Source organism: Homarus americanus, unplaced genomic scaffold (assembly GCF_018991925.1).
Source record: "Homarus americanus isolate GMGI-L3 unplaced genomic scaffold, GMGI_Hamer_2.0 scaffold27231, whole genome shotgun sequence".
Classification (NCBI taxonomy): Eukaryota; Metazoa; Arthropoda; class Malacostraca; order Decapoda; family Nephropidae; genus Homarus; species Homarus americanus.
This window is the reverse complement of record NW_024718545.1, coordinates 2,681,432-2,699,994: the sequence shown is the minus strand read 5'-3', so window position 1 is coordinate 2,699,994 and position 18,563 is coordinate 2,681,432. Positions and strand designations below refer to the sequence as shown.

Here is an 18,563-nt window from a genome sequence, read left to right as displayed (position 1 = left end):
GTAGGTCGTTCAAAACACATCAAAAACCATCGCAAAAACCTAACCTAACCTAAATATCTCTCGGACGGTGTTAACTTAAAATCCTAAAACTCGCTGGATGACTGAAAAGGATACTAATAATACCCCAGAATTTTAATTGAAGCAAAAGAAATGATAATTATAATACCGAGGTGATGCCCATCCTCCCTCACACACACACACACTTCCGTCTCTGATACACCAAGACATGTGTTGAACTTTTTTTTTAATATAGTTTGGTCTTGCATTCTTCTATTTATTAATTGTTCTGTCTGTATACTTGTGTTTTTTTTTATGAGTGTTTTATTGCCTATGGGTAAGAATGTGAGAGTGCCTTGACCCTGTGTTTGTGCATTGGTTTTGGGACTGCTAATATATTGATCAAGTTCTTTTTAAACAAACTACCAGAATGTAACCTAATCAAACCTAACGATGATAAGTTAAATTTTCGTTAGAACAGGTTAAATTAGGTTAAGATTAGTTGTTAATTCTAAGTAGACGATGACACCAAACAACCCAACCTAACCCAATAGTTCTAGGGTAATTTGGGCTGGGTTAGGTTAGGTTAGCTTGCTTAAAAAAATAACAAGTTTAACAGTCTTGTGCGTGGTATCTTTTATAACATGGACCAATAAATAATGTTGCCTCAATTATATACGAACAATTTTTTTTTGAGGGGATAAAAGGGAAAAACAAAAGAGAAAAAGACCATAACAAAAGCCACGTCTCTCTACGCCCATAACAAAAGCCACGTCTCTCTACGCCCATAACAAAAGCCACGTCTCTCTACGCCCATAACAAAAGCCACGTCTCTCTACGCTCATAACAAAAGCCACGTCTCTCTACGCTCATAACAAAAGCCACGTCTCTACGCTCATAACAAAAGCCACGTCTCTCTACGCCCATAACAAAAGCCACGTCTCTCTACGCCCATAACAAAGCCACGTCTCTCTACGCCCGCCAACAAAAGCCCGTCTCTCTACGCCCATAACAAAAGCCACGTCTCTCTCTACGCTCATAACAAAAGCCACGTCTCTCTAAAAGCGTCTCTCTACGCCCATAACAAAAAGCCACGTCTCTCTGCACGCCACGTCTCTCCACGCCCATAACAAAAGCCACGTCTCTCTACGCCCATAACAAAAGCCACGTCTCTCTACGCCCATAACAACAAGTCTTATCTCACCGTGTGTAGGAGAGACGCGAGAAAGGACCCTAAAAATAGTCTAATCGTGTCAGTATCATTCATAACCTAAGCTAACCGAACCTTAACCTAACCCAACCTAACCCAACCTAACCTGACCTGACTTAACCTAACCTAACCCAACCTAACCCAACCCATCCTAACCTGACCTAACTTAACCTAACCTAACCGTGCGTTATTTTTTTCAACTAACTTGACCTTAACTTGCCTTGTCTAATTTCTACCTTACCTTACCTTGCTTTTATTTTTGCCTTATAGTTACCTTACACCTATCTAAATTTACCCTATTCACCTAACAATTACCTTATATGTTAGCCTAATTACCTGACACTTCACCTTGATGTCAACAGGTGGGAGACGCAGCCGGTGGCGGTACCCTGGAGAAGAGACCAGACGGAGAGTACCGCCAGACAGGGGTCGTCAACATCGTGCTGTATGTTGGCCTAGGACTTTTCGCTCTAGGTGAGTGAGTGAGAGAAGATGGATGGGAAGGAGGGAGAGAGTGAGTGGGAGAGAAAAGGTGGATGTGAGTGAGTGAAGATGGTTGAGAGGGAGGGATCGGGAGGAGGGAGGGAGGGATGGGGAGGAGGGAGTGGGGATAGTTCAGAAGGAGGGAGAGAGTGGGAATGGAGAAAAAGAGTGTGTGTGTGTGTGTGTAAGAGTGAAAGGGAGGGAGCGAGAGAGATGGTGGAATGAGAAAGAAAGAAATAGAGAGAGAGAGAGAGAGTCATGTTGTCATCTCCTACAGGACTCACCATTACCTTCGTCGGGATAGGAGAACACGGTTTTAAGTCCCCTGAGCTGCGACTCATAGGACCCAGTCTAATAGGATGTGGCTTCCTCTTCTGCTTGTTGCGCCTCTTCTTCTGCTCACCCCCCGCCTGCTGCCGGTAAGTAGAAGCAACGAGGATGTGTGTGTGTTGGGGGGAGGGAGAGGGGGAAAGTGTGGAGAATTTAGATTTTTTTTAATTGAAATGCATCGTTAAGGGTCATAATGGAGAGGGTTTTTTGTTTACCCTGGGGTGTTCAATACTATCTAACTATCTATTTATCTATCTATCTATCTATCTATCTACACATACACAACACATATACACAAACAAAGTCACATCAGTAACCTCAACATCTTGTCCTCAGCAAAAACAAACCGCTGGACGAGAAAGCTTTGTTGTCTCCATCCCGCGAGACCCTAGCTGAGGACGCGACGACGGAGGGCCAACAGGAGCAAGGCCAGCAGCAGGTTCCTCATCCCTTGGAGAAACACGAAGAAGAGGATGACCAGCAAGAAGCTCTCCGCATCACCTCCAAGTCAGCGAGACGGATCCACTCAACCATCCCCAACTTCATCGACGACGAAGGCGAAGACGATGCAGCTTTGGGCCTCCACGTCGAGTACATGGACGAGATCAGTGAAGGGGTCACGCCCAGACAACGGCTGGGTAGTGGATACATGGGTTCAAGGCCTTCCTCCTCTCAGAGTCGTGTGTCCACAGTGAGTTCATATACCGCCCCTTGACTCTCTCTCTCTCTCGCACTTGCCCCAACTACACTTAAAGCATCCCAAACTAATATTAATTCCCCTCAATGACTTACAAGAGTTCAAAACCAACTTCACCAGACAGGCTGAGAAATCACAGTTCATGAATCCAGTTTTGCCTTCAGTTATTGTTATTTTATTGTAGCAAAAGGTGAGGCGTACGAAACCTTTATTGAACATTAGCATAAAAAATATAGAACGCAAGAGAAAAATGATGGTAATTATAGTCCTTAATAAAAATAATAATAATAATAATAATAATAATAATAATAATAATAATAATAATAATAATAATAATAATAAAAATAATATTAATAATAATAATAATATTACTAATAATAATACTAGACCAATAACAAAGTTGCTAGGCTCTAGACCATATTCGTTCATATTAGGTAAAGTCTGTGAGGATGAAACGTTCTTGTTTCAATGCCACACAGTTCATTCCTACAAAGAAAGAATAGACAATTAATGGCTTATATTTCTCATATTCCAGGCGTCGAAAGTGCCCAGACTACCAGACATTCACACCATGAGAAGACAAAACAGTGAGATAGTGCTCAATCCCGCAGCGCTCGAGAGAAGTGGCGACTGAGGGACCGGACGGAACAACATTAAAAAAGAAAAATCCTCCTTTTTACTACGTATATTAATCATTGTTTCAAACTATAACTCAAATCAGATTAGTGACAAATCTTGTGCTGGTTTGAAGAAGTACAATCAGGCGATGTTAGAGTGTGAAATGGAGAAGTGGATTGTGACGGGAAGCTGTGAGTTTGTAAAAACATTTCGGTAATGCGATTCCGTTCAGAGGTGTTTATTGTTTACACTCGCTAGACACGTCTCACGGAATGTCAACAAACCTGGAAACAGCAGCGACTCAGTGACTGTGATACCCCCCCCGGCCTTCACCAACTCCACTCTCCTCAGCATGAACTACCACAGCCAAGAAACAAGCTACTGCAGAACCAACCACCTAGCACATGGTACCTCTCAACCACTAACTGAGGTTCAAGATGTGGTTTTGGACAGTGGTTCAGGCTGGCGCGAAGGTTGGCTCGGACAGAAGGACATACAGACAGAGGGACACCTGACTTGTCTTCTAGAAGGGCATAAGTAGCTGGGGAATGAGACAAAGAGTGAAGAAGAAAACAAAATAACTATCTAGCATTTTCTAGTGCAACTTAATGAATATTTTGATATTGGTGATAAGTTTAGATTGGATATTAGTTGTTTTTAATACCATATCGGGTGGAATGAGTGGTGGTGGGCGCCGCCCCTCGACAGACAGTACACCATCACGGCGGCGAGTCAAGAAACAAGTGATGAGGACTATGTTAAGAAATGTCTGCATCTTGTATCCCCTTAAAATCGAATCAAGTGCCTTCTTATTGGCTAAGAGACCCAAGACGTCACTCGTGGGAAGGTTTCGGTTGTCTCAAATAGTTTAATTGCCGTAATAGTAACCACCCCACAATGCCAGCACTACCGACCAGTATCACCTGGCTGACGTTCGCCCCTCCTACCCATGATGATGTTCGCCCGCCCTCAGCCTGCACTGGTAACCCACTTGTTGTAAGCTTCAGCCACAAGGAAGAAGCTGACATGTCGTATAGCCAGGCCAGACCCTGAACTAAGACACCAATCAGGAGTTTTGGTATATTGGTCACTGTAATATTCCTTGGTGTCGGTACAGTGGTGGTGTTGGTACAGTGGTGGTGTCGGTACAGTGGTGGTGTTGGTACAGTGGTGAATGGAGACTAATTGAGGCGCTTATTGTGTTCCTGTCCTGATTGACGTGCGTATGTGTACAGTATGTGTGTGTGTGTGTGTGTTTGACCAGCTCACAGGAACAAGGAGAGGAGGGGAGTTGGGGGTGGGTGGGTGCCGTGATGGGTGGGGGGGGGTTGGAGGTGGGGGCGGCAAGAGAAGGGGGGTGAGGGGTGAAGGGTGGTTAAGTGTCAACAACCCTCAACACCTGACGTCGCCACAGCCTCATTAACCTGGGCAAAGTCCTATTTTTGTATCATTAACCATCTCGGTCATTTTACTCATTAGCCTTTTTTTATTGTGTTTTTTTTTCAACGTGTGCTAAAGTTTATTTGTGAAGATATATACACCGATTTGTATTATTCATCATATATAAATATAAATATATATAAACCAAATATATACAGTATACACAAAGACACATGTTATATACAAATTGTAGTGCTAGTCATTTTTTTTCGATTGTATCATTGTTAATTACTACAGACAAACTATTCAGTATTAATTTCTCTGTTTGATCATAAGTGAAGAAGATTATTGTAAGTGAGAAAAGTCCGTCACTGTCGACCTCAAGTCCGGCTCTCACGGTTTGTTCTGTTTCAGGGCCGGGAATATCATAGCCAGTGTCAGGGGCGGGTCCATGGAGGGTCCCGGGGGGTTCGGACTCCTCTTTTCATCAGAAAGTTCCAATACTTTTACTTTAATGCATTATTATACTCAGAATATCTCTTAATTTCAAGTGCACATGGCCTCAAAGTGGATGTTGCTCGCTGTGTTCGCCATGTTCCCCCACCTACAACTTCTCGGACCCCCTACCCCCTCCCCCCCTTTTAATATTCACGGATCCGCACCTGAATGTACACGACATTGAATGATAGCTTACATGAATCACCAGACCTAACTTAACTAAACCTAACCTAACCAAATCTAACCTAACCAAACTTAACCACAGCTAACTTAAAAAAGATTAAACTTAATCCAGACCTAGCTTAACCAGACCTACAGTATCTTATCTAGACTTAACCAAACCCAACTTAACTACAGCTAATTTAACAATCTTAGGGTTAAGTTATCAGATGACGAACTTGCCTGCTGCCATGTTACATCCGGCTCGTCACATAACTCACTGTCACGACACAGATGCACTGTACTGTATATATCCGGCTCTATAACAGGAATAAATCAAGAGCCGGACCAGAGCCTGTTGGAACACCTTCTTAAAGTGAGGGAAAACCTTTATTTTTCATCATGGAAACAAGACTCACCTTTGTATATAGCTACACATACATACATACATACACACATACATACACATACAAACACACCCGCCGCATGATGTGTGTGTGTGTGTGTGTGCGTATGTGTGTTTGTGTCTGTGTATGCTTATGTATGTTTTGTGTGTGGGCGGTGATGCAACAGTTATGTGGTCATGATTTATTTTAATTGTTTTTACAAATCTTGAGAAGATTTGATTTGTTTTACCCTCTTTAGTTTTATATCTAAATGATGAAGAGCAATAATAACAACGGTATTAGTGACTCTCTCTCTCTCTCTCTCTCTCTCTCTCTCTCTCAGGACGTTGTATTCGCTGTCCTCACCTGTTATAAGTTGTTTGCTCACGTGTTCAGTGTGTTTGCAAAACCCCTAGTTGTCTGTGTTTACAAGAATCCCAGGAGGAAGTTAGAACACCAAGACATGGGTTTCTGTGCACTGTACCCATTTCACCATGTCCGCTGTCCGTGTATGTCTAAAGTCGCGGTGGATATGACCGGAAAATAACTATGCATGACCCACTCCAAAAAAATAACTTTACGATTTTGTGTGAGACAATATGACACAACGGACGAAGGATTTGGACAACCCTACCGAGACAACAGGAGTCACAGTGTTCATTATGAAATTCATCGACCCTCCGTGAAGATATTTTTTTGGGGCGAGTTAAAAACGTGAAGATAATGACTTTCACAAGGAAATTCTGTATAAACACAAACATTAGGGAACTTTTGTAAATACTGTGCATATACTCTTGTTAAAGCCGACATGCCTCACCCCTATGTTAAATTCTGGAGGGATTAATATGAGGATTAAACACTCCAGCTTATTTCACCTTTACATTAAACAGCCTAACCTAGCGACAAATTAACATAACCAAACAGAACATAACCACATTTAACCTAACCCAACCAAATCTAATCTTACATAACTAAACCTAACCTAACCATACATAACCAAACCTAACCTAACAAAATCTTACACAAACAAACCTAACTTAACCTAATCTAACCTTACATAACCAAACCTAACCATACATAACCAAACCTAACTTAACCAAACCTAACCATACATAACCAAACCTAACTTAACCTAATCTAACCTTACATAACCAAACCTAACCATACATAACCAAACCTAACTTAACCAAACCTAACCATACATAACCAAACCTAACTTAACCTAATCTAACCTTACATAACCAAACTAAACCTAACCTATTCTAACCTTACATAACCAAACCTAACTTAACCTAATCTAACCTTACATAACCAAACCTAACCTAACACAATCTTACATAAACAAACCTAACCTAACCTAACCCAACATAACATAACCTACCTCAACCAAACATGACTCATTAGGGGGTTTATTCATCAGTTAGGTAAAATAAGGAGGAGTGTCTAATCTTCACGTCAGCCCCTATGTATCCTAATATTTCACTGGGCTTTGTTGTTGATATTACTGAAGTGTGCGTCACCAGCTAAGGTCTTCAAGCACGTTACTATGTTCACTTCCACAAGAAATATTAACGAGGTATATTATATGGTGTAACTCTATTATTGATTTATAATTTCGTCTAATGCAAACCTAACCTAACTTAACTTAATCTCACACAATATAACTTAACTTAACCTAACCTAACTTAACCTAACTTAACACAACATAACCTAACTTAACACAACATAACCTTACTTTATATAACCTAAAAACATTAACCTAACCTAAAGTCATTTGAGCGGTTGATGTGATCTTGTTATAAACTTTTTATTCTTATAATACATGAACGTGTTCCAGTGTGTTAGATGTATCAGCACACAACATAAGGTTAGGTTCAACTCAAAAAAGTTTTAATAATTTATAAAGTTACAGAGTATGTAGCAAGGATGGTACAGTAAACAGTGGTGACGGTGTAACTCGCTCAAAAAAATAAATAAATAAATACATAAATAAATAAATAAATAAATATATATATATATATATTGATTTTGTGTGAGACAATATGACATATATATATATTGATTTTGTGTGAGACAATATGACAACAGACGAAGGATTTTAACAACTCGACTGTGAAGATACTTTTTTGGAGCGTGTGCACCCGACCAACATGTATTGTACTGTACACGTGCATCATGTTATATAATCCCGTCTAATACTGATGTAAACTTTGTTAATATTTACCACTGTTCTTCCTGTTCATGATATACAGGCGTGTAAAATATAATCTTTAAGTTGTTTTACTGAACAATTGTTATACTCTACTTAAAATGACTTAAATGTGATAAATACTATGCCTTGGTGGTTGTTGAGTAGCTTTATCTAGTGTTGTTATTTTTATTATTATTATTATTATTATTATTATTATTATTATTATTATTATTATTACCTATCGTGCCTCTCAGTGGTTTCTCTAGACTCTAGAGTAACTATACTCTAAAGGGAGTTAGTTCTATCTCTCACAACTTGTAATGTTGATAATAATCCCCTTGAATTATTTTATTACGCGTTTAAAGACCTTAGTTGTTGAAGCGTAGTAACGTCAACGCTCAATAGCAGCTACTGATTGTTTCACTATAATATTTTTTTTATTTATTTTTTATCGTGACCAGAGCAATAGTCAAAAGAACAATACCGGGCAGATCTAGCGACCTACGGCAACCTACCCTCTTAGGACAGCCTCATACTCCTCTTTATCCGTTGTAGATAAAATTCTTCAACATCTATCTTTCTCGTTCATGTCCCTGTTCACAAGTCGTCTAATTTTTAAGTTCAACTATTCTAAAATTAATCTTTACCTAAAATGACGACAAAGGGATTGAATATAATTCGTTGTTTGTTCTTTAGAATTTTGTTTGTTATGAGAGTTTTTGTTCGTGAATACTTTAGTCTTGCTGAGCTGACTCATGTTAAACTGATTCCCTGCAGCAGAGACAACAGGTACTGTACACACCCGCACTGGCTGGTCCTCTAGTCTCCAGCCGCTAAAAAATATCGTGCTGGTTTATATTTTATTTCAGTTAACATGGAATAAACTTAAGCCTATACGCTCAATTATGGAAGCTTTATAGGTAATATAATTTATAATGTTATACGCTATTCTTAATCATGTAATGCGGGATAATGAACTGTACTGTACTGTACGTCAACCAGTAAGTAAAGCTGATCTACGGCAACGAGCTGCCTTCTAATAAAAATATTTCGTACAGTCGACGTTTTATGATTATTGAAGCTATAATATGATGTTATCATTTGTATTCTAGTGACTATACAGTAACTGTACTGGCTAAATCATAATGATTGAATCAGCCAACCAGAGCCTTCGTTCACAATTTAGTACCTGTTGTCTATGTAAATAATGTATGACAAAGGGGAAACAAGTATAAACTCATACTAGATAATGATATAATTTATCAACTACATTTGTCTCACACGAACTCATATCCCCGCGGGTCCTTTATCCCTGTGAAATGTCAGTATTAGATCCCGTACGCCAGGTGATCAGTGAACGACCCTAATAAAGCCTTATACTCTGCTGGCAGTCTTCGTGCCAATTTTGTCCCTGACCAATAAATATTATCTTAGATATCTGTTCTGGGCTCAAATCATGACCCTGAGGTGACCTCCAGAGTTTCCAGTAAAATTGTGTCTGTGATTTTTATATAATGTCAAATATAATTAATTTAACATAACACTAACCCACAATTCGGGTTAAAAAGCTATTGTTACTTTGCACATTGAATAATAAATAAGAAATGACTAACTTACACACAAGATTATACCTCAAAAAATTGTCCAAAGCATAAATGCGTTGTTACGAAATAGGTGAGCAAACAGCGCAGATAACAATAATAATAATACCCCGCGTGGAAACTCGTATTAGAAGAAACTTACATCACCGCTCAGACGCGGCGCCCTGCCCTGGCTCTCCTCTACTAACTGTATCTCTGTTTTTCGTCCGGCGCCACCTTCTTAGAAAAGGTGAATACGTATAAGACAATGTACCATCTGCACGAGGCGTCTTAAATAACATCTGAAGCAAGTGTGATAACAAATAAGTCTGTGATTCTTTGTCCATCTGAATTAATCACAAAACTTAACGTTGAAGTCATCGTTGACAAAGTGATAGGTACAGTAGCGTGGCGTCGCACGTCCTGTAATACGCCTGCGGGGATTCAGTAGAAAGTTTCAACTTGACCCTATGAACATCCCATATAATAAGTAATGTAAACCGTACACCTAAATAAATTGCGGTTTGTGAAATGATAAATTGAGGACCTTCCTTGAACTAATGAAAATAAACTCTACTTAGGCGAGCTTCAAGTATGAGGAGATTTTGATTCTGCCATGAAATTATAAATAAATAAATATTGGCATTACACGGAAACTTGAGTCACCTCAGGGGTCACCACAGACCATGGCAGATGTAGAACGTTTATAAGGGGCTGTGTAACCCCACATATAGAAATTTATAACCAACTTTAGATAAAACGTCGCCACAGTACAATCAGAAGCACTGTGTATGTGTGTGTGTGTTGGAATGTGTGTATTTATCAATGCCTGAGTGTGTGTATGAACGGAAATGCACTTAAAACCAAACAAACATGGACACTCTCAACCATACAACAAACACATAAGCCTTTCCAACAAACACTTGAGGTAAACAACAATAGCGATCATTTGATATACAGTATAAATAAATAAATATATATATATATATATATATATATATATATATATATATATATATATATATATATATATATATATATATATATATTTCATGTAGATCCACAATGAAAACGTGGATAAGATCAATCTTGATAAAATCACACAGGAAAAAGGGAAACAATGGAGCACCTCAGCTTTCGTCACCCTGTATACTTAAGCCTCTCTCGGTCCTTGTAATTCAGTTGCCACTGAAGATGTCTTGAATCAAGACGAAAGCTAAGGTGCTCCATTGTTTCCCTTTTTCCTGTGTGATTTTATTAATATATATATATATATATATATATATATATATATATATATATATATATATATATATATATATATATATATATATATATAAGTATACTGCCATGTTTACCTACAGTAACTACACCATTTACACCATCACAACTCCACCTACACCATCACAATACCACCAACACCATCACAATACCACCAACACCATCACAATACCACCTATACCATCACAATACCACCTACACCATCACAATACCACCTACATCACAATACCACCTATACCATCACAATACCACCTACACCATCACAATACCACCTACACCATCACAATACCACATACACCATCACAATACCACCTACACCATCACAATACCACCTATACCATCACAATACCACCTACACCATCACAATACCACCTACATCACACCACACACTACACCATCACAATACACACCATACCACCTACATCACACCACCTACACCCATACACATCACAATCACACCATACCACACACCACCTATACCATCACACCATCACAACATCACCCACCACCATCACACACCTACACCATCACACAATACCACCAACACCATCACAACACCACCCATACCATCACACACCACCTACACCATCACAATACCACCCACCATCACAATACCACCCACACATCACAATACCACCCACACCATCACAATACCACCATACACCATCACAATACCACCAGCACCATCACAATACCACCTATACCATCACAATACCACCTACACCATCACAATACCACCTACACCATCACAATACCACCTACACTATCACAATACCACCTACACCATCACAATACCACCTACACCATCACAATACCACCTACACCATCACAATACCACCTACACCATCACAATACCACCTACACCATCACAATACCACCTAAACCATCACAATACCACCTGACACCCCTCTCCACCCTACGGCCCTACGCATCCTCACCTGACCCCCCTCCACCCTACCCCGCCCCACCTTCCACCACCCTACCTCTCCTTCCACCCTACACCCCTCCACCCTACCCTTCCCCACCTGACACCCCCCACCACCCTACCTCTGCCACCATCCTACCCCTCTTCACCTGACCCTCTCCCTCTCATAATACTCAGTTGTGGATGTTGTACTGTAGAGTATATCCTATTTTTACCTATTTCTTCGTGTGTATAGCTAAATCTTAATCTGAAATTCCCCCATTTATAAGATTACAAGAATTTATCATTAACAACTATTATGTAAAACACAGTATTTGAATATGAAAAATAATAAAGTCATATTTACTAGAGTCGTTTTATTCCTACTACCTAGTGTTGCATTGTTAAATCCCATAATAATAAATAAATAAAGAAATTAAGGATGATAACAGTACTAATACAGGCTTACATTGAGGCAGAAGGGGGCAACTGAACATTTCCTTTAGGTTGTAACACAGGGGTCACACTGTACAGGTCTGTGAATAAATGATTACAAAAACCTACGGGGGTTTCACTTCAAATTCACACTCATTAATACAACATCTTAAATGTAGTGTAACATGGAAACTATGAAGAATCTGACATTTTACCATAGAGACGTGTATTTTTGTGTTTTGATTGGTTCTGCCCTTGATTTCCGTTGGAAATTGCCTGTTTTTTTAGTCATCAGGGGTTTTGGATGGGGCGTTCTCCGACAAAAATTATGGCCAATCGAATACAAAATACACAAAAAACACTAGAAAAACAGACATATAAACCTGACCTGACCTAACCTAACCTAACTCTCACCATGTGATGGAATCACCTATTTCTTACCTTATTGGCCTGGTTCTGGATCGTCGTTCGATTCTGAGATTAGTCTAGGTGAAAATGGCACTTTTCAAAAAATGTTCTTTTGTAATAACTGGCGGTGTACGAACACCAACGTCTCTTTTTTGTCTTGGGAATAAGAAACGAGTTACTACAATGCCACATGTGTTGGTCTTGACGATATTTACATTCGTTCTTGCACTTAGGACACTTTACTGGGGTCGGGAGAACACCATGAGATTTAAAAAATAATATACCTTGTTCGTTGTTTTCCCCAAAACGCGCAATGAACTACACATAATTGAAGTGACGCCCATCGCAGACTTCCATGGTCGGAAATGAATTTGAATTTCGAAATAGGAGACCCAAAATAAAAATCGAATATGATTGGGCCAAAAATACCGCGAATTAAACAACAAATCATTTTAATTAGTGGAAAAAAACGCTTTTGATTGGCCGCGTCCCGTGTACGGGAACACATGCACGTAACGATTTATGAAGGAAACACGCAGAGTGGGAGGTCAGGTAGGCTATAATGGCGGAAGATTAATGGAAGAAAATAGATAATATCTGGCATGCGCTATCTCCGTTATTATATGTTTGCGACAGTAATGTAAAAGAAGACAATCATCTTAAAATTAGACGACCTATTCGGATATGATAATAGATTTGGGGTAGGAAAGTTGTGTGCACTCACGCAAAAATACCATTTTATTTATTTAGATTTTATTTTTTCCTGTAATGTGTGTTTATAGCTACGATTTTGTTTGCGTTCCCATTAATAGCTGCAGTATTACTATTTCAATAGAATAAAGTTTGTGATATCCTAAAATGACTTCCCATCATCCGTTGTAATTATTTTTGGGGGGAATCTCCACATAATGTTATATTTTTCTTATAGAATACAATAACAGGGGTGGGGAGCAAGGTGGTACAGGTGTACCTTCCATGACTGTGCCCAGGGTTCGATCCCCGGTCCAGAAAGGTAAAAGAAGGGTGTTATCCTGTGGGACCCCTATGAGTTGATTTTATTTTAATTTATTGACTAAATATGCACACAGTACATCCATACATATATAAACATTCGATAGTACAGTACATGATAACCTACGGTAGTGAAAGTGCATCTTTCCAATAGCTATGTTACTTTGTCAGTTCACAAGAATATTCTGTATTTTGTTCCAATATATTATTGTTCACTTGGGGGGGGGGGGCGGTAATGTGGGATAATTAGATATGTTGGGAGGCAGACCGTGGCAGCGTCCGCGAGTCAGCGACACTGCGAGCGTTAGCGTCTAGTCAGTGTCTGATCTGTGTCTCCCAGAACTTGTGAAAAGTTTGTACGTTTAAGGCCACTAAACTCACAGACGGAATATTGGATTTCATCGCCACCCCTTTCAAAAGACCCTACAATACACGAGAAATAATTTTGGCGTAATACAAGTTTTATGATTGATTTATGATTTCCGTCTTCGCCCTACAGTTGCCAGATACTTAAAACAGTGACATCACTTCTTAGGCCGATTGTACAGTTGCCTTCATTTATAACGGGTACAGTGACTGACGTGTTTTGTGAGATGTGACACCACTGTTTGTTTACATCGCGGTAAAACTAGCAGAACTACCCTCGCCATAGTAACTAGACCAAAGATGCTTAATAAGCAGTCCGCAGTCCCCCTCTACCTGTGAATGCGCCCCATTTCTTGGAAAGTTATAGTTTTAATATAAATTATCAAGTGGAACTTCATTGGCTTCTTATCTGTTGTCTGGTGGGCGGTGGTGCCATATCTCAAAACATACCAGTCACTGTACCCGTTGTAAATGGAGGCAACTGGACATGGAGAGATAATTAATCTAGTTGGGTTGCAGTCGAAAACAATCATAATCACAGATCCAAACAAACACAAACTATACAACCTCTTATGATCGCTGCATGGACTGTCAGGACCCTTCTGGATACTTGCACAAACGAACATCCTGAAAAAAGAACCACCCTTGTAGCAAAAGAGCTGGTTAGGTATAACATCGACATAGCAACTTTCCTTCTTCTGGAAGGGTAAGCCTGCTGTGGAGAGAAGCCGCATTTATGGAGTTGGCTTTGCCATCCGCCAACGCATCCTACACAGGCTAACTGAAATGCCTATTGGGATCAATGAGCACCTCATGACGCTCAGAGTCCCACTGAATCACTCACGTCATGCCTTTTTCATCAGTGCATATGCCCCAACACGATGCAGAGGATGACATGAAGGAGGCCTTTTACACTGACCTTGACAGAGTGCTAACCTCTATCCCCAGAGAAAATAAGGTTGTGCTCCTTGGTGAATTCAATGCCAGAGTTGGCAGAGATGCTGACATTTGACAGGGAACCATAGGCAGGCCGATAAGTTCAAGGATTCGTGGCAACAACCACGATCCAAACACTGGCATCTCACTGACTACATCATTGTCAGAGGTCGCCGAGATGTCCTCATCACCCGTGCCATGCGTGGCTCAGACAGCTGGGACACTGATCATTGGCTCGCCAGAGCCAAGTTATCACTTCACGTCGTCCCAAAACGGCGAAGGCAGTAAGCCTCCAGAAGAAGTTTTAACACCAAGCATCTGGAGGATCCAGCGGTAGCACATGCTTTCAGAGAGCAGCTCGAACATGGGCTGATAAACAACCCAACAACAAACAACCCAAATCCCAGTGTCAAATAGGATATTCTCAATGTCATGACAAAAACCTGCAGAGAGACCCTCGGCTAGCTCGAAAGAATACACCAGGACTGGTTTGATGAAAATGACCCGGCAATCAATGTACTCGTCGATGATAAACATGCTGCCTTTACTGACTGGCAGAACAACCCTTAGTCTTGGACCAAAGCTGATACCTTCCACAAGAAGAAAGCGGCGGCCCAGCGTGTGTGGACGTGAGAACAGCCGCCCGATCAGTGCAGCTGCTAATGTGTACTGAGTGTAGGCCTCGATCGAAGTGTGGCACAGGGGAGTGTTTTGAAATACGTCAATATGGCTGGCTGTTTACATCCGGGAATGAGACATCACCGCTGCATTACCGACGAGAAGACAAAGTAGTGTGTGCCTAAGCGCCTAATTATAAACCAAATGAAAAATTTGCATAAGAAATTATTATCATATCAGAATTCACTGATGAAAATATATGAAGAAAATAAACATCAAAACAAATAACGCATTGGCGGGTCAGTCGTCAATATTAACTGTATATTGCTTTTAGTTTACATAAGAACATAAGAAAATAAGGAGTCTGCAATAGGCTGGTTGGCCTGTGCTTGGCAGCTCCTGTCGAGACTTACTACCACTCTCTATCATCCATGAATCTATCCAGTCTCCTTTTGAAACTTTCCAGCACCCACTACATAGTTGCTAAGCTTGTTCCACTCGTCCACCACCCTATTTGTGAACCAGTTCCTTCCTATCTCCCTCCTAAACTGACCAGGTACATTACTGGAAGACCTGAGATGCCTGTATCAGCTCCTCATTATCTTCCAGTACTGCTAAAAAGATTACGAAAAAACTCGGTATCTGTACATGGGAGATCAATGAATTTCAGAATAAACACTGCGACGTCTGTTATCTCGGTAGGGTTGCCAAAATCATTCAGCCGTTGTCATATTTTTCAACACAATTTTGTAAAGATAGTTTTTTGTATGACTGTACGTAAATCGAAACGGGGAACAAAACTCTCTCGCTCTCTCTCTAAACCAGATCTTCACAAATTGTGGACTGCCTGTCTATTTATACTTTTTATTTCTCATCAGTGATCTAAAATAATATAAAAAATTAACCTGCAGCTATACAATATTACCTGGCATATCATATTAAGTACCATTTGTAAATTTCAATTTCCCAGTATGTGGTCAATAGGGAACCAGGCTTGATCTTTATCCAATTGAATCTGTTAGGCATGGCGTAATGCACAGTGGTGCTGTAGTGGATTTCTCCCCTACAAACGCTGTTTGTCGCTGCATAGCCGACCACACGAATTCCAGTGTGTGCCTCGTGGTCTAGGTCAACCAGCGCCGCCATACATCACGGAGCGGGGGTCAACTACTAAGCCACGCCTACCCCCCGCTATTTAAGACCTGACCTCGTGGTGACCTGTCTCTTTCTACCTACACCAACCAGCCAGCAACGCCTCCTCCTCCGCCGCTGCCTGGCGGTCCTCGCTCCCGCCGGCGAGCATGGCGACCCACAAGCTGTCCTCTGAGCACCCTCACCAACCAGCTCTCTCTACATCACGCTTGTAACCATGCTCCTGAGTATGAACCAAACAACCCGTACCCCACAGTATCACCACTATTAACCAGCGTTTCAATCAGAAGAGCCAGATCGTCCAATAACTTTGTGGGATCACAGTCATTAGCTTCAAATATCTTGTTCACTCTTTGAACGTCACTGAAAACAGACTTCAAAAAGAGCATGTAGGCAAGGTTGAATTCATCACTGTACATGGCATGTAAAATTTCTGATGTATAGCACTTTCAGACGATTTTGCGATACCAAAATGTGTTTTCATCTCTAACCATTGGTTAGAATATTCGATAACTTTAGAGTTAGAGTATTCAATAGCTTTAAAACTGAAATGTAGAGAAATAAACAAATTCATATTAATATTTAATTTTAAAAGATGGCCAAACCTTGTGGGTTTTCGGCTATCGGCTAGATGTAATATTTTCTGGCTAGATATAGCAAAAATGGGCTAAATCTAGCCGAAAATGGCTAATCTGGCAACACTGCGAAGAGGACATAAGTAAAAAGTAAAATACAATAATGGAGGAAACTGCTGCAGGCCTATTTGCCCACACTAGGCAGTCCCGTTTACACCCAACCCCCTATCGCTCATATATCAGTCCAACCTATATTTGAAGTAACCCACTATGTCCGAGTTAATGATGAAGTTCGCTATCTTGTTCCACTCATCCACCTACCTCGCACCAAATTTGTCTGATTTAAAACCATTGCTACGAGTTCGCACCTGATTGGATAGTTTGGATGGTTAGGTCAGGTTCTGTGCATTATCGTATCGTTTTTATTACCAATATCATCCAGAGAACATCTATGGAAAAATTTAACGAGATAGTGGTAGTGCTGTTCTCGGACGTTACCATAAATTTAAATGCATGTTAAGGGGGAAATTTAATAATTAATATAACATGATATATATACACAAAAAAATTATTAAATTTTACTCACTAAAATTATGTTGATTAGTGTTGACCTTGATGGTGGCACAATTAAGCCACTTTCTTTTACCCTTCAACCAACCTTTGTCGTCCTGAAAAGGTTTGTCTTCATAAGTGATACCTTGCTTAGCCTGTAAATCACAATAAAAAAAAATGCCTTCTCTTTAATGTTCATCATATTTTTCTGCGCATTACGTTGATTTTGGTCTTCAATCCACACACTTAACAGTCGTTACATGCAATTCCTTTAAGGTCACTTATAGAACTAGTACTGCTTCCACGTAAACTTGATAGCCGTTCACAAGAACGGGTGACACACGGAACAATCCTGGCAAACCCGAGTGTAAAAAGTGCACGTTCCCGAGCACCGACCCTCACACTTGTCAACAAAACAGTCACTGGCAGTCTGGTAGCAAGAGTATACCGATTGCCGCGTGAAGTTGTGATCACAGTCGTGTACCCAACTGGAAAACAAAAGTATTACGAAATCCGCTTAATCCCGCCCCAGAAGTGAGTAATCTGTACAGTACAAAAAGGCACACCCAAATCTAAATTCCATTTCGCTTATTTTGCTTTTAACTATCTATGATAATACACATATTTTGGTTAATGGCAATTTTATTCACATATATATATATATATATATATATATATATATATATATATATATATATATATATATATATATATATATATATATATATATATATATGCTGATAACCACAAGGAAAGAAGAAAACACCAAGTTCCCGTGTGTGTTTAATAGAATCTA

The 18,563-nt window shown here is 40.1% G+C and overlaps 1 protein-coding gene and 1 long non-coding RNA gene across 4 annotated transcripts in view; one reads left to right on the top strand and one right to left on the bottom strand.

Moving 5' to 3' along the window:
* The window catches only part of LOC121859734, a 93,804-nt gene extending 89,184 nt beyond the window's left edge, over nt 1–4,620 (top strand). For all 3 annotated transcript variants that reach the window (XM_042356688.1, XM_042356687.1, XM_042356685.1), the window contains 4 exons: nt 1,570–1,681; nt 1,968–2,109; nt 2,357–2,711; nt 3,253–4,620. In XM_042356688.1, coding sequence (XP_042212622.1) covers nt 1,570–1,681; nt 1,968–2,109; nt 2,357–2,711; nt 3,253–3,351 — 708 coding nt within the window. In that variant the 3' untranslated portion in view covers nt 3,352–4,620. The remainder of the gene's footprint in view (nt 1–1,569; nt 1,682–1,967; nt 2,110–2,356; nt 2,712–3,252) is intronic.
* The window catches only part of LOC121859735, a 59,210-nt gene extending 40,932 nt beyond the window's left edge, over nt 1–18,278 (bottom strand). The window contains exon 1 of the long non-coding RNA XR_006087706.1: nt 17,802–18,278. This is a non-coding gene — a long non-coding RNA (uncharacterized LOC121859735). The remainder of the gene's footprint in view (nt 1–17,801) is intronic.
* Nucleotides 18,279–18,563: the final 285 nt, after the last annotated feature.